At 39.6% G+C, this 16,954-nt stretch overlaps 1 protein-coding gene across 3 annotated transcripts in view; it reads right to left on the bottom strand.

The window, feature by feature from the left end:
- ALS2 (alsin Rho guanine nucleotide exchange factor ALS2) overlaps positions 1 to 16,223 on the bottom strand; it is a 58,630-nt gene extending 42,407 nt beyond the window's left edge. For 2 of the 3 annotated variants that reach the window (XM_043445186.1, XM_043445188.1), the window contains exons 1-4: positions 16,086 to 16,223; positions 5,048 to 5,123; positions 3,648 to 3,802; positions 74 to 1,011 (exon numbers count right to left, since the gene is read on the bottom strand). In XM_043445186.1, the coding sequence (XP_043301121.1) occupies positions 74 to 1,011; positions 3,648 to 3,802; positions 5,048 to 5,067 (1,113 nt within the window). In that variant the 5' untranslated portion in view covers positions 5,068 to 5,123; positions 16,086 to 16,223. Of the gene's footprint in view, positions 1 to 73; positions 1,012 to 3,647; positions 3,803 to 5,047; positions 5,124 to 6,491; positions 6,514 to 16,085 lie in introns of those variants that run through there. The other variant, XM_043445187.1, reaches the window with a different exon arrangement.
- Positions 16,224 to 16,954: the final 731 nt, after the last annotated feature.

The raw sequence follows: 16,954 nt of genomic DNA, 5'->3' as shown, positions 1-16,954 counted from the left end.
GGCATTTAAAGTTTCTCAAGAAAAACTCAGATGGTTCAACTCCAGAAACACTTTTACAAAATTTAGCAGGTACCTGAGATGGCATTGGCTTTTCACCGTTCTCGGAGTTTTCTCTTACTGAACGATCCGACAGTTTCTGCACATATTCATTTACTGCCTGACTGTCAGGGTAGGATGGTAGACTTCTTGCAGAAGAAACTTCAGTTGTTCCCATGATATCTTGTGGGGAGGAAGTGGTCTGAACACTTGTGGTCTGAACATTTCCAACATTCAGTTCAGTAGCAGCAGGTGGCTCATTCTGCACAAGAGTGTTCTCAAACACTTCTCCCTGGCTGTCAAGGGTTTCAGAGGAGGGGCTGATGGTGGAGGTGGCCTGGATTTCTGCCTGGGATTCTGACAGTGTCACACCTAATGGACAACAGTGGCTGTCTGATATAATCACGTGGTCTTCCTTGTCAGTCATTGTAATTAAGAGCTGGCTGCACTGGTTGCATCTTTCTGGCACTGGCTTCAGATCCTGGGAAGGGAGGCACTGGACCAGCGCTAAGCTGTGGAAGGCACCGCAAGCAACTTGGAGCACTACTCGCCCAGCAAGGTGTTCCACCTTTTGTGGCTTTGTCACTGGGAAGGTGGTGGTGATGAGACCCAGCTGACAACCGGTACCCCACGCCCAGATCTCTCTGCTGAGGGACAATGCCAGAGTGTGCTCCTCACCACATGCCAACTGCAAGATCCTGACCGCCAACAAAGGACTGCTCTCAGAGTCAGAAATGCTGACAGGCTTTGGCTCTGGAACATACGGCTGGTTAGCTACCGCACACTGGCCAGAAGAGTTCTCCCCCCACATGTACACCACACCACTGTCTGTGACCGCTCCGGTGTGGAAACTCCCTGTTGCCACGGTAACAACATACTGCCCGACCAGGGCATTCTCCAGAATGGGGCTGCTTGGACAAGTTTCTGCTGGCTCACTTCTCCAGGGGAGAGTCCCAAAGCTGTAGACCTCACCATCTGAGGGTTTAAAAACAAAACAAAACAGAAACAAAAAGTTAGTGAATTAACTAGACATTTTCTCAGCTAACCTTTAGTACCCTCTAGGTTTAACAAAATAGAATTTCTTTTTCCTTTTCTTAATTTTCCAGAGCACAGCTATACAAACACAGAACATTGATCACGATATGATCAGATAAAATAAGCAGAAGACAAAACAGACACATTCACTAATATCTACAATATTCACTACTAATGTTTAACAGAGCAGTAGATGAATATACAATGGCATAAAAAATACTAGAGATTCACTTTGGCCAAAATTATGAAATCAGCTTTATATAACACCTCCAGGTTGGACTGAAAGCAGCAATATTAATAATACATGACTGTCTTCATGTTTTGTACTATACTATGTATAATTTTTAAATATTATATATAATATATACTGTGTACTAGAAGCCTTTCTGAGTTGCATTTAAAAAACACATCACAACAAAACAAAGTAAAACACAAACGAAGTCATTGACTAGGTAGCTTTAGACTGAAGGGTAACTGGCCAGCCCTTTAGAAATAAAAAGGAAGGCACCAGGGAGTTGGAGACATGAATGACGACAACCTATTTATGCTCACAAGTGCTATCAAGTCATAGTTTTACCGCAGGTACTGCAGGAATTTGGGGGCATGTATAAATGATCCATATTAGCTAAAAAATTTAAATGGGACAAAGATTTGGCCATGGATTTTAAAAAATATTAAACAAAGGCCACTATCCTTTCTTTCCTATATAACCAGGGACCTATCCATTTTTTTTTTTAATTAATAAAGAAATGAGTACTATTCTTCCTCCACAAGCAGCGATTCAGTCACTGATGGAAAAAATGCTTATTTTATCTCAGGCCTATGATACATGGCAGATACAGTTATATACTCAAATTAACTCACTACAAGATCTATGTAAAGAAAAACACAACAGCAGCTTTTGTTAGGGAATTTCTAATTTGGATAGAGTACTGAGAAAATAAGCTCACTGGTTAAGAGCTTTCAAACTTTTCTTTCCAAGTGATACACCTATCAGACTTGTTTACCAATATCACACCATTCACCAAAACTTTCAATTGGTATTATTCCACTGGAATAATAGGCTCACTAGAGAAAACTGCAAAGAAATGAATATTTAGACATCATTTAAAAATAGTATCCCACAAAAACAGTGAGTCAGTGAGGTGTCCTCACTGAATTAGGAGCTAAATGGCTAACTTAAATAGAGACAAAGAAGCTTGAAATCTCTAGTATTCAATCAACACCATTTCCTCACTTAGAAAAGAAAGTACTGGAGATGTCTGTGCCATTTCAAGCTACACGCTTGTGTTGAGAGGAGACTTTCTGTTACTTTGACACTTAAACCAGAATACTGCTTACACATGAACATAGGTTATTTACATATTTTTTTAAGTTTTCCCTCAGTTTTCCCAGCCTTTTAGGTTTGATTCTAGATGTTTAAAGATATCATGCTCATGAAGGATTCCTAAATAGCTTACTGAAGGGCTAAAACAACAACAGTAACAGAATTCCATTTATATATGCTTGAGAACTATAGATTTTGAAGCCCATAGTGTAGGTACTGAATATAGTTCACATTTAAAAAATAAGGCTTTTTCCAAATTTTGGCCTAATACAATAATAATGATAGTATTGTGTATTATTATAATAAAAGTGAAATCATAACAAAAAAATTAGAAAGAAATCTATGTTTACCCTATAAAACCACCAAGGTCAGCTTTAAGCTTTGTTTCCTAAAATTTGTCTTCCCTTAGTTCCTACAAGGAAAATACCAAAGCATTATTAAATACTTAACAAATGCTTATAGAGCAGAAATTTATAAATTAGTGGGGTTGATCGCTGTCCTGACCCAAATCAAATTTACCATGACTGCGCTGGGAAAATGCCATCAAAATTAAAGGTAGCTCTCTATATAAATTATAGCCTAGGTTTCTGTTACAGATTTATAGACTGCATTATATTCTTATGAGCTGCCATTTATGCCTGAGAAAACCTGTACTAAGACAGTATAGCCAAGTGATTTTAAAAGCAGGCTTTGAAATCAGACTCTCTGGGTTCCCATCCTGACTCTGACCCTTTAAATAGCTGTGTGTGCTTGGGAAAGTGATTTAACCTCCCTGACCTTCAGGTTCCTCATCTGTGAAGTGGGGATAATAACAGCAGCTACCTCAGAGGGTGGTTGTCTGGACTCGATGAGATAATACATATAAAGTGCATAGCACAGTGCCTGGCACATATTGCTTAACAGACATTTGCTATTATTAGCATTATTATTCTGATACATTTAATGAACAAAGGTATAGCAACAGGATCTCTGAATACATAATCTTTCAAAAAATCTAATTTTTCATGTACTTATCACTACAAAAAAATTTCAGGTATAATTCTCCCTTTTATTCTAGCTAGGGAACATCTTAAATTTAAGAACTAATCTGATTTCTGATAAAGGGAGTAAGAACATATTTTGAACACAAAGAGAACACAAGCTCCAGCAAAGCCCACTCAGAGCCGCGGCACACGGGGCTCAGCCGTCCTCGCGCTCAGACACGGCTCAGGGCCTCCGTGGGTGCTGGCTGAGCCGCCGTTCCCAGTACCTTCGGTCAGAAGCGCCCCGTGTCGCACTCCAAGGGCGGCGTGGAGGACCGTCTTTCCTCCCCAGCCTGGCAATCTCTCTGGTGCCACGGAACAGGACCCTGCCTGCCACACGTGCACCAGGCCTCTTTCTTTGGATCCTTCAGCCTCTGTGGAACTACAAACATCAAGAAAAATAGCTTAATTGTTTCTGTAGTTCAGAACTATACCTTTTGTCCTTAATATTGTCATGAAGATTTATACCTTTTACCAGTACATGGGTGACTGGGTCAAACAGGTTAGCACCTATTTTATGACTTAGTTATGACACAGAAGCAGAGGCAAACAACTATTTATATGAGACCCTGAGGACAAATCCACAAATTACTTGTTTCTATCTAAGAAGCCAACAAAACCTGGGCTATTTTTTGAAGTTTTTTGATTGAGTAACATAAAATTTCAAAATTCTAACTTCTCAATACATTAACTCCTTAGCTATTAAAGTTACAACATATCCAAGGTTGGAGTCTTATTTTTAAATTTTTTTAATTTGGTAGGAAAAAAAAAACAACAAATAGGTATCTGATGAGAAAGACAGGAGCAGTAGGGATCTTTATTTCACTTTATGCTGAATTTAAGCTCTGTAATTCCTATTTAAATTTTTGAGAGTTAAATTTATAACAGGTAAAATCCTTCATGCTTTACTCACATTTTAGCCAAAGAATTCTATCCATTTGATGACACTGGCTCAAAAATCATAAAACACACAGCTGTGTAGTAATAATCATATCCTAACTGCCTTCCTTTCCAAGAAAAGGTCATATTAACATACTCCGGGTTTCTTTTATATAAAGTCTTCCTTTGTGTCACCACTGATGGGACATTTCTTTTTTCATAATCTTTTTTCTAGAACACTGATGCCAAAATTTTAATGATGTTCAGAAACTTTCTTTGACTTCTTTATTTTGTATTACCTGGGATTTTCTCTATTTGTGCTAAATAATATTCCTATAAGTTGTAATTGGGTACATCCATGGTTTTATGAAAGGGAAGCCACAAACCTAACCCCTTTTTCAAAATATCATCCATGACGAGTTTTCTAAGGATAGAATTATAATTAATAAGGCTACTTTTGAAAAACTGAAATTATGTGAGGAAAAAATGGCTTCAAAAGCTTTACAATGATGAAATGAAGACATTTTGTACCTTTAGTAAGCATAAGAAAGGGACTACTAGCAACAAAGTGAACCACTAACAAGCTTTATTGTAATTATCTTTCTCTCTTTGCCAATCAACACAAATGTCGCTATTCCTACTTAGTAACCATCGAGAAGAAAATTAAACTGAAGAGAAGCTACACATAAGTGGAACTGTTTGTTGTGTTTTCCTAGAAAGACAGAGGAGAAGGAAAAAATGGTTTTACCTTTTCTTCTTTGAGTCCATCGGTCAGTGGGAGCACTCCATCACCAAATCATTCTCTCCTTGCAAAAGGTAAAGGCCTAAACAGCAAAATGCAGGTAAGCACAAAGAGCAGTAAAAAACCCTTTGCTATTTTATCAGTCAGATTTTTCAAAAAAAGAAAAAAAAAAAAAGGCAGCCCTCCAACAAGCACACATTCACTGGGCAATAAATATGCAGCAAAACTATTTAAGCTATTTCATATCCCGCCTGCCAAAGTCAAATCTCTAGACTGAGCCTGCCCACCAGTTTATTAAAAATGCCCGCTGAACGTCAAATGTAATTTCAAAGTGAGAAGAGAGTACCTATGACCTTGCTGTACTCTGCCAGGCAACAGACTTTCTTCGTTTGTTTTATTATAAAGAAGTGGAATCTGAAAACTCAGCATGTTACGTATTCACTACATACACACTAAGGCTACTTTTTAAATGCTTCTGGGACATATGTACACTGAAATACAAGTTAAATAAACAAGAACTGCTACAATCTCTCCAGTAATGTATCAGATTCAAGCAGTTTTAATTTACATTTTCCAGCGATGCCCACACACAAAATTACATCATTAGAACAAAGTTCTCCATTTATTGGAACCAGCAGTATTTCCCCCAAATCAACCTTAATTCAAAACCATAATCCAAAGGGCTGGAAGAAAGAAATCTGAATTTGAAAATATCACCTGCCATTTAATAGAAAAGAGTTACATGAAAATAACAGTACAAATATCATGATCCATCATTTCAGCAAGTCAAAGTTTAATAAAGTTAGAGCTAGCAATAGGAACAGGCAGACAGAAATGCTCAATGCATTTCAACTTAGAAATTCACATTTTTAAGGGCACCAAAGCTTATGAAAATAAGGGCAATGGGGTTTTAGATGTGTGAGTGATAAAAATACTGCGGCCAAATTTATTATTGTCTTGCAAAAGGATATGGCATGATCACAACGCTCTGCAAACAGCCCACACCGGCAGGAGAGATGTAAGATCCATCTGTTTACTCCAGGTTGCCTGTGAATTCTTACTGTTTCCCATCTGTATATCTGGAGGAAATTACTCTCTACCTAGTGCTTATTTTAGAAAGGTTCTGAATCATTCCAAGTTGGATGAAGGGTACCATGTAAATGAAAGATATATTTGAATAGATTTAGCCGATTCACTGGAAGAGACCCTAATGCTGGGAAAGATTGAAGGCGGGAGGAGAAGGGGACAACAGAGGACGAGATGGATGGATGGCATCACCAACTCAATGGACATGAGTTTGAGCAAACTCTGAGAGATAGTGAAGGACAAAGAAGCCTGGCGTGCTGCAGTCTATAGGGTCACAAAGAATCGGACATGACTTAGTGACTGAACAACATTTAATAAATATGATTACTAAGTGGTCCTATGCTTTGTGTGTGACAGTAATTACCTTTTAGTAAAAGGTTCACAGCATACAGAAAAGCTCACAGCATACAGAAAAGTTCCGAGGACAGGTCTAACCTTTGCTTGTCTATCAGAGATCACAGAGTAGCTGGTCCCTTGATACAGGTGAAACAGTGCCCTGGAAGAAACCAGAGAACTCCGGGAGGGCGCGGCAGTGCACAAACACACTTCATGCAACTGACTCGCTGCCTCTGGGCTGAACTGTGTCCCACTGCCTGGCAATCAAAACCGTGGAGAATCTTTTGGTAAAGTGACTAAAGCAGCCAACATTTCTTCCCTTTTGATGTCCTTTTTTTGAATACAGGGCTTTCTTAAAGTAGATGACTCCTTATGCGATATGATTTCTCACCAATAATCATTTTCTCAAATCCAAATGAAATTAAAACTCTACAAACTGTTTTGCAAGATCCCTTTGTTACTTTCTATCTACGGTAGGGAGGATAATGATCCCCAAGATGTCCATGTGTCCTAATGCCCAGAACCTGGGAGTATGTTAGGTTACAAGGCAAAGGAGAAGTAAAGCTGCTAACCAGCTGGTTTTTAAGTTGGGGAGATGATTCTATTAATAGCTATCCAGGAGGACTCAGTATAATCACAGAGTCCTTAAAAATGGGAAAGGGAGGTAAAGGAGAGTTCGAGAAAGAGATATGATGATGTAAACAGGGTAAGAGAGCTGCTAGACTGCTGGCTTTGAAGATGGAAGGGAACAGCCATAAGCCAAGGAACATAGGTGGCCTCTAGGAGCTGAAATGGGCAAGGGAATGGATTCTTTCCTAGAGCCTCCAGAAAAAAAATGCTGCCTCGATGATATACTGAAACCCAGAGAGACTTGAATCTGACTTTTAACCTGAAGAGCTGTAAGATAATAAGTTAGTGTAATTTTGGGCACTAAATTTGTAGGAATGCTATAAGCAGCAACCAAACGCTAGTATACTATTTCACAGACATCTTTCTTTATCAATATTTATAGATCTAATTTTGTTAATGGTGTTTAATATACTTCTAAGAAGATATGCCCACCTGAAATTCAAATATGGCAATGAGAAAAAAGGAAATGACTGCTAAGGAAACATAACTAAAAAGGAATATTACAGCTAAAATGTGGGAAGCTTATAAAGTTTTACCTTACATACTTAAAATATGTAGCATTTACCAAATCCAGTTAACCTAGCTTTCTTCCTCAACTATGTATCTAAACAAGAAAAATAAATTTAAAAATTTTGCTTTCCGAATATTTTTATGATACCCCTCTCTGGGAAACCTATAAGACTTGCCTCAACCATTCAAATAGCATTTAGACTTGCTTATGTTCTTCCACTGTTAACATTTTTAATTGTTATAAAACTGCCTAATTATGAGGCTTCTTCTGAGGATATTTCTCCCCAGGTGAGTCAGGATCCCTGCACTCTGCTTTTCTTCTGTTACAGTAACTTTCTCTCCAGCCTTTATTATATTAACTAGCTCTGACCCAGAAGCTCTGTGATCTTAACAGACTCAGATAATGTGGGGTCCCCTCTTTTACTTCACCTGGCCTTCAGACACCAATGGCATCTCTAAAAGAAGCAAAATAGACCCTGGCATCCCCTCCAACTACTAAGTACTATGAGCCACAGAAGAAAGCTACATTCAGTTTAAATATACCCCTGAACATTTCAAATGATCTCCTTCACAGTGAAATGTAAAGTAATTAAACTCTCAGATGACCTTTTAAAACAAAAAGCAAATTTTGGTTCTTAATGAATTGATTTCACTGTTAGATCCCAGTGGACACACAACCTCCTGTTACATTTAACAGAGAGATAAGCTAACTTGTACATGCAGAGGATATAGTTTTAGTACCATTATCTGGCAGTGCCTAAAAAAAAAATTCTGGTCTAGATGTTCTAATTATCACTAGAAAGAAGAGCTGCAAACTATCTACAGGTCCATGATACCATAACCAGAAATCCAAAGTCCAAAAAACTCCGAAAACTAACAGCTTTTTTCATTTATGTCTTCTGGTGGTAAAATTTAATCTGACCTGAACTCACCCAAAAGCAAAACCTGACCAAAACTAACATGAGGCTATTTAGTTTTTACCCTTTAGTGTACACCTTTATAAGTTTTGTCATAGAAGTATTAATATGATTGTAGGGTGGTATCAAAAGCCCCATAGGAAGTGTTATATATGGTTTACACATCTTAGTCCAAAGATCAGAAAAACTCTGAATTTCAAAACATATTTTGCAAGTAAGGGTTTACAAGTAAGGGTTACAAGTAAGGGACTGGGAACTTGTATTCTAAAACTATCATTTTGGTAGGCATCCTCAACTTTTTAATGGCAATGATTTACATCACTCGTTCCAAAAGTTTTAAGTCAGTTTTACGGTGAACATAGTCACGTACAGTGCCCAAATGAGTTTTGTAAGGAATACCCTCCCTGAAAATACTCTCTTGCCTCATCTGAGTGGAGGAGGAAGCCTGGGCTCTTTAATTTCACACAAGACTACCCGTTTGGTGGAAAGAGGTAAACAGTGAGACGGGCTGTGTCCTAGAACAACCAGGACTTAGTGATGCAACAGATATGAGTGGGAGATAAAGAAGAAGGAGGGATCAAAAATGACCTCTGACTTCTGCCTTGAGCAACTGTGTAGTGGTACCATTTACTGAAATGAGGAAAAGTGAAGGGACAGGATTCTGAAGTAGAAGGTAAGATTCTGGTTAGACAAGATTTTTTTTTTTTTCCGTAAGTTCAAGGTGCCTGTGAGAAATCCAAGAGTACATATCAAGTGAGCAGCTGAATATATGAGTATGGTGTTCAGAAGAAAGGTCTTAACTATTGATATAAACTTGGAAAGCATATGGACAATATCTGAGATCAAGACAATGGATGGTGACAGAGGAATACACACAAAAGAAAGGGAAGGCACAAAATCAAGCTGTAAGATGCCTGGACAGACTGAGCAACAAGCAAAGGCTGAGACGGGAAGTGGCCTGAGAGGCAGAAGAAACATGAGTCTGAGGTGGGCACATGAAGCAAAGCAGAAAATGCTTCCAGCAGGAAGGACTGCTCAGCACAGCTGGGGTCTCAGCTGGGGACTGAAAACCAGATTGGAGCAGCCTGACTGTAAGTGGGAGGTGAGGACATGAAAATAAAGTTGGTGCAAATGATTCTTTTAAAAAAATGTTGAAATGGCAAACAGAAAGGAGCAGTCGCTGGCGAGAAACATGAAGATCAAGAGCGTATTTTGGGGGAGCAGGGTCAGATGAGAGAGAGCTGAACAGGTCTGCAGGATGATGACACTGATCCTAGATAGAAGGGGGACAAGGACAGAGGGCAAAAGCAAAACTCTGGACAAAGCGGGACAGGAGAGCATTCAGAACACACAGGCCGTGGGACTGACCTTTCATGAGAGGAAGGGTCTACATTTCAAGAAGGAACAAAACGGCAGTATAAGCACAGGAGGATCACAGATTCCGTGGTGGGAGGCTAAGAGCCCCACGGGATAGCACCTGTGACTAGGACTTCACCATATGTGTGCTGTGCTTCCAATCTCACACCTGGCTCCATTCATTCCATCTCTCAACTTTATTTTGCCACATTTACAAAGTTCTGTAAACTGCCTTTTAGGAACAAAGTAGAATATAAATAAACATTTTAAATATGGAACAGAAATATGTCAATGAACTATTATCCCCAATGCAAAGAGAAAATTAAATTCTATGTATTCACATCTAGTAAACTTTATTCTCTGGACAAAGTCCATTTGCCTTAATCATTTAGTCAAAGTTAGTACACTAACTTTAAAATGCTTAAATTTCAACAACTAAAACCATATGTATTTTTCTTACCTACTATACTTCAGGTAAGGAACCAATATAAACTTCCATGGGAACCCAAAACACCGTATGTTCTATTATATCCCAGCTGCTTAAAACAGTCCTGATATACAACAAGTACTCAATAAATACCTGTAGACAAACTGTGCTGTGCTGTGCTTCAGTCATTTCAGAATCTTTTCGACCCCAAGGACTGGCCTGCCAGGTTCCTCTGTCCATGGGGATTCTCTAGGCAAGAATACTGAAGTGGGTTGCCATGCCCTCCTCCAGGGGATCTTCCCAACCCAGGGATCGAACCCATGTCTCTTAAATCTGCACTGGCAGGCAGGTTCTTTATCACTATCATCACATGGGAGCTGACCACCCCTTAAATCCTGACCCAGAGTTCAGGAATTCAGTAAATTAATGCATATAAATAAAGTCAGTAGGATGGCCTAGAAAGTACTTACTACTTATAATGCTGTTACTAATGGGATAATGCACTTACCAAGTCATTGATTCAAAATATATTATAAACTCCGAGAGGTCAGAAACCATGACTTATTTATTGGTAAGCTCTTGTATCCATAGTAACCGTTAGGTGCAAGCTGGCTACACGTAAGAGTACCCAGTGGAAGACAACCCTTGATCTTAAGTTCGTGTCCACAGACTTTCAAATGATTAGAAAGTTTCTATGCTTATATATAATTAAAAGTCAGTTTTAGACACGGAAGGGAAGTATCTTCTCATAATAAAAACCTTCATCCATAATTTGCTAATGATCTTCCTAACAAAGAAGATGCTTTTCTTTCATGCCACTTCACAGATGTCATATAACCCAGGAGAGAACAGTCCCTTTCTCCTTAGCACATGGAGACTTTCTGGTGTAAACAGGAACATTAAGGCTTCATAGTCTCTCTGTTTTTACTTATTTTTATTTTTTTTATGGCCTGCTAATCTCACCCTGGGGGCTTCCCTGGAGGCTTGGTGGTAAAAAATCTGCCTGCCCAATGCAGGAGACACAGGTTTGATCCCTGGGTCAGTAAGATCCCCTAGAGATGGAAATGGCAACCCACTCCAGTATCCTTGCCTGGGAAAAACCATGGACAGAGAAGTCTGGCAGGCTGCAGTCCATGGGGTTGTAAAAAAGTCCTACATGACTTAGTGACAAAACAACAACAAATCTTACCCTGAAACCTACTAAAACTGTATTCTTCTGACTGTGGAGAATCATCTAAAATGGATATTGCTCATGGGAGGGGGGGAAACATGGTAAAATAAATATCCTGCAATACCCACTTCGCTCTTTTTTGCACCCACTGCATACCTCTTTCAGAGAAGGCAATGGCACCCTACACCAATACTCTTGTCTGGAAAATCCCATGGACGGAGGAGCCTGGTAGGCTGCAGTCCATGGGGTCATGAAGAGTCAGACAGGACTAAGCGACTTCACTTTCACTTTTCACTTTCATGCATTGGAGAAGGAAATGGCAACCCACTCCAGTGTTCTTGCCTGGAGAATCCCAGGGACGGAGGAGCCTGGTGGGCTGCCGTCTATGAGGTCGCGCAGAGTCGGACACGACTGAAGTGACTTAGCAGCAGCAGCAGCAGCAGCATACCTCTTTGAAATGCATTTGCTAGAAATACTAAAATTCCCACAAAACATTCTGATAAATATTATAATTCAGCAACTGAATCTCAAATTCCCAGGTACTGCAACCATTTATGCCTATTATTACTTGACAGTGTATAACTTATGATATAAATTATTTATATATAGAAATTATTTATATTATATACTTATATATAATTATTATTTATTCCTTTAATAGTTTGCTACTATTCTTTCATTAAAATGGCCGCTTTTTAAAAAAAAGGCATTACAGAAACACAGTTCAAAGTATGTTGACTTATTTCTTATTTTACCGATCAATAATATCCAGTGCTTAAGGTCAAAAAGGGGCCACAAAACAGGGAGTACACATACCAAAATATACTGTTCTGGAGACATATCTCACTTAGAGTATTTTGAAAGTGCCAATAACAGGTATCTTGATTAGGCCTGAAAATATTCTTTTTAAACTTATGAGTTATATTAGGGATCAGCCACTAAATTGACTATTCATAACTCAACCATTTAATACATTATCATCATGTTTACTTATTAATACCTGTAGAAAGAGAATTATTTTGTTTAAGCAATAACCAGGACACTTGCATTCACAGTATAAAACTTAGGATTACTACACTGTAATGAAATTTAACCAATGCAAACTTGAAAAAAAGTAAATGCTAATGACTATATGATATCTACAGTAACTCTGTATCTGAGTCACTGTCCAAATTCCTTTCAGGACTTTAGGATACAATGCACTCCCCTACACTCTGAGAATTCACCATCATGTACTTCTCAAGGGTTTTGAGAACTTGAATTCCCCTGCAGCCTCTTAAGAAGGATCACTCTATATATCCTAAGGAAAGCATTTCTCCCAGGAGCTCAAGTCAAACAGCAAAATAAAACTGAATAAATAATTGGTCTGGCTCCTTTCTTTAAAAAAATTTACACAGTGGCTCTGCACTGGCACATTCTTTTCCTGCTGCAGAGAGAGAAGTTACAAAGTAAAATAAAGAGAGCATATCAGAAGACAGCTCAATTATAAGTAAAAATTATAAGGTTCTAGTTTCACAAACTATCTTAACCATACACAAGTCTTTAAAAATACAAATCCATGCACCTATCATTCCATTTTATATTTTAACACATTTTCATATCTGCTTCAGCTCTCTTTAAAACAGAAGAAAAAATTATACAGAGATCTGAAGGAGTTCTATCCAAACCTTCCTTCTCCAGGATTACCCACTATTCCTAAAGTTAATATGTCTTATTTCCATGTATATTCTTATACGTTTATGTACTCTCACTAGATACACAAATAACAATAAACAGTATAAGTTATATTGTTTTAAAACTCTACACAGTTGCATAATACTGTGTGCATCTATCCTTTGGCAATTTGGTTTTTTTTACTCAATATTATGTATTTGAGATGTATCCATGTTGATAAGAAAAGATCTAATTCACTCATTTTTACCAGGGGATAGTATTTCATTGCATGAATAAACCATAGTTTATCCATTTCCCTACAAAAGTACAGCTGGATTGTTCTACTTATTGTTATTTTTTAAGAGCTGGATTGTTCTACTTATTGTTATTTTTTAAGAACTGCTATCATCATCTTTGTTAGATGTTTGCTTAGGAAATTGCCCTAGTTAAGAATTCAGCTCAACAAAAATTCAGGTTGTGGAAGAAAATAACCCTAGAATGAAAAGCCCACCCATATCACACTGACCCAGTCTTTATTCCATAAGAGTTGAGAAAGCTATATTTTCTTCAAAACAAAAAACTCTACAATAAAAGAGTAAGTCTGCAAGATCCGCGCCCCCCCCCAAAGTACTCATTACCTTGCTGATTTGAATATTTGTGGTCTATCCACATGGATTAATTAATTCACCTATCTAACCAATTGCTCATCTATCAATTGTATGATACAGGCAAATATCAGGACAAAATGTGAAGGTAGCACCATTACATCTATAGAGGAATGGCAGGTGGGGATAGGAAAATAAATGCAGCGCTAAAAAGAATCAAGTCCAAGTTGGCTGCTTTAATTTGTGGTTCTCATGCCTGTTCTTAAGGACCGATATCCTGTTAAACCTACTGCTTTCATATAACTGATGACTGAATTACCTGGTCATCAATGAAGCATTAAAAGAAAAAACTGCTAAAAAATAAAACTAAGTCTATCAGAATTATGTATATCCCTAACACAACCAGAATATGTGGTAGGTTTAATTTCACAAAGTAAAATCCTCACAGCATTCCCCTGAGTGTCTGAGAAATGGGCTCAACCTCACACTTTATTAAAGCAAGGCTTCTTTTACACCAACTCAAAAACCACCACTTGTTACTTCCTTCATAGTTTTTCAACCCACTCCTTACCTTGTCTCATGTTAATAAAGAATTACAAAAGGTTTTTACAAGTCAGTCATATTCTTTGGAAATACTTTTAGAATGGACCTAGCAATACTACACTAAACCCATGTTTTTCATGAAGAGGTAGAGGATAGTATTCTTTCCATCTAATTATATGAAAAAAATCAGTTTTCAGTGAGGTTCATATCATACCTTTTGCTTCTTTAACAGTCAAAATGTCCAAAGTAAGTCAATGATGACCTAAATTCTGTAAGGCTGAAATCTGGAGAGAGGGGATTCCAGTTCACATTATACTAATCAATTTTAAAAATAAGGGGCTTACATAATGCCACTCAAATTCTCCCTCTCAAATTACTTGCTTGGTACTTCATTTTCTGCATCATTATCTTTTCAAATTTTAATAATGTGAAACAGCTTTTAACATTTCTCCTTATGAATCTTACATCTGCCAATACTAGTCACAGTTTGCAAACTAAGTAATTAAACTAGGTATAGATTCCATCAGCATTTTCCCCGTTAGAAGGCTCTAATGGAACACCGAAGTTACTACAGACCAACTTGAAATCATATTTTCTCTAAATATACCCCTGCATCATAAAACTATCTGGAAACTAACCCTTGATACTAAAAACTATAGCTCTTTTCTAAAAGAAAAAATTCAGTTCTCTTTCACATCATTTAGAAAACAGTAAGTAAGTGGGTCATAGTGTAGTGGAAAAGAAAATGACATAAAATGGCTAATATGTATTGAATATTTACATACAATGCCAAGTTCAGTAAAGAAGAAAAAAAAATATAATACATGAACCATTACATGTAAAGGTACTGTTACGAAGAAGGTATTTTTATCCCCAGTTTAAAGATAAGGATATTCAGACAGATGAGTAACTTGCCCAAACTCAAAGATGTAAGTTGTTGGGGCTCCAGGTACGCCAGGTCTAAAGCCTAGGATCTTCATCATTATGCTTGTATTATTAAGATTAAAACACTGTAATCTACTGCAAAAACAAATTTTCCACTCTTTTAAATTCTTAAAGTATTCACTAACTCAGAGGTCAAGTGGCCACTCCAAATCATCCCTATCTATGATAAACTGAAAAGATACTGGACCAACAGGTTTGCTGGATTTCTGTACTTGTTCAAAATAAACACACATCACACAATTTTATTTTTTTAAAGCCTTTTAAAGAACATTTACAGCCACCAACAAATCCAGAAGGCAACAAAGAATGACCGTTTGTTGCTGTCATTGTTCAGTCGCCCAGTCGTGTCCAACTCTTTGCGACCCCATGGACTGCAGCACACCATGCCTCCCTGAACCTCACCATCTCCCGAAATTTGCCCAAGTTCATGTCCATTGCATCGGTGATGCCATGAACAAATGGTAAGCGTGTGTATTCAACAGTTATTTCCTTTTCCATTCTAAATCCAAAAGAGAATACTGTACTTGGATAAGCCACTTCAGCCCGTGTGTTTTCCCTCTTCCCTCATCAACAAAGCCCTAAGCAATACACCACCACTTTAGCCAAACATACACGGAGGACCAACACCAGCGTCAGGACCATTTCCTCACGAAAACCCCTGTGTTCTATTCCTGCCTTCACTTGTCAAAAGAACTTACCACCCTCTGCTGGATCACTTGACACGCCAAAGAACTAACCTAAACTCCTAATTCTTAATATCACAGTCATTTTCTTTTTCCACGACCGCCTTTTCAAGTCAGTGAAACCCTTGGTCCACTGTCCACCGCGAGCTGCATCCAGGGGCAACCCCTCCCGGGACACTCACCAAGGTTCGCGGCCAGGGACCCGAGTTTATCTGGTCGGCGCCAAGAGTGGGCATTCAATAAATCCTCCGGAATGAATGGCTGGAAGGCAGCGTGGGTGGAGGCGGGAAGGGGGGACGCGAAGAATTTCAGGAGGCTGAGGTCTCCGCAGTGGCGCGCCGTCTGAGGAGGGAGGAACCGCGGCGACTGGGAGAACCTGGAGCCGTTGGGTGCTCCTCGACAAGCAGGCGCAGCGGGTCGGACTCTGGCTTGGGAAGACGGGGGCGCCGTCTCGGCGGATCCCCGCAGAGCGCTCCTGGGCCTCGGCCTGCGCCTCCGCCTTTCTCTCGGACCCCGGCCGCCCTCACGCTGGAGGCCCCGGCCGGTCAGCCTTCCCAAGCCACGGGCCAAGCCGGGCCCCGCGCTCGCTCACCTGACGCTCCCCCCGCGGCACCGCGGTCTGCATCCGGCGCGAGCCCAGCAGCTCGGCGGACCGTGAGATCAGCTGATTCACGGGGGGCGGGGCTTCTCGGCTGGGGCTGGGCCGCCTGCGAGTCTGCAGGCGGGAGGAGATCACCCTCGAAGGAGGTGGGGTCAGATGCCAACGGCGTCTGGTAGGGATCAAAATTACTCAAGGGGCGGTGGGCACCGCCAGCAACGTCCCCGGGGGTACTTGTCTCTCCCTTAAGGCCAGGCAGAACCACCCCTCCTGAGATGCACTTGGGCAGTGACGTAACGTGGCGTCGCCGCAGCCTAACTACCCGAGCGCTTCCATGGTGACAGACGACTAGGAGGGTGGTCCGGAGCCGGGCTCATTTTGTTGCTACCTCAAACTGCTCAAGTCCGAAGGGTAAGCGCTACACTTGAAGGCGAAGAGGCTAAAATGTGAAAT

This window comes from Cervus canadensis, chromosome 24, assembly GCF_019320065.1.
Source record: "Cervus canadensis isolate Bull #8, Minnesota chromosome 24, ASM1932006v1, whole genome shotgun sequence".
Taxonomy (NCBI): domain Eukaryota; kingdom Metazoa; phylum Chordata; class Mammalia; order Artiodactyla; family Cervidae; genus Cervus; species Cervus canadensis.
Note: the sequence above shows the minus strand (reverse complement) of the source record. Positions and strands in the feature narration are given on the sequence as shown.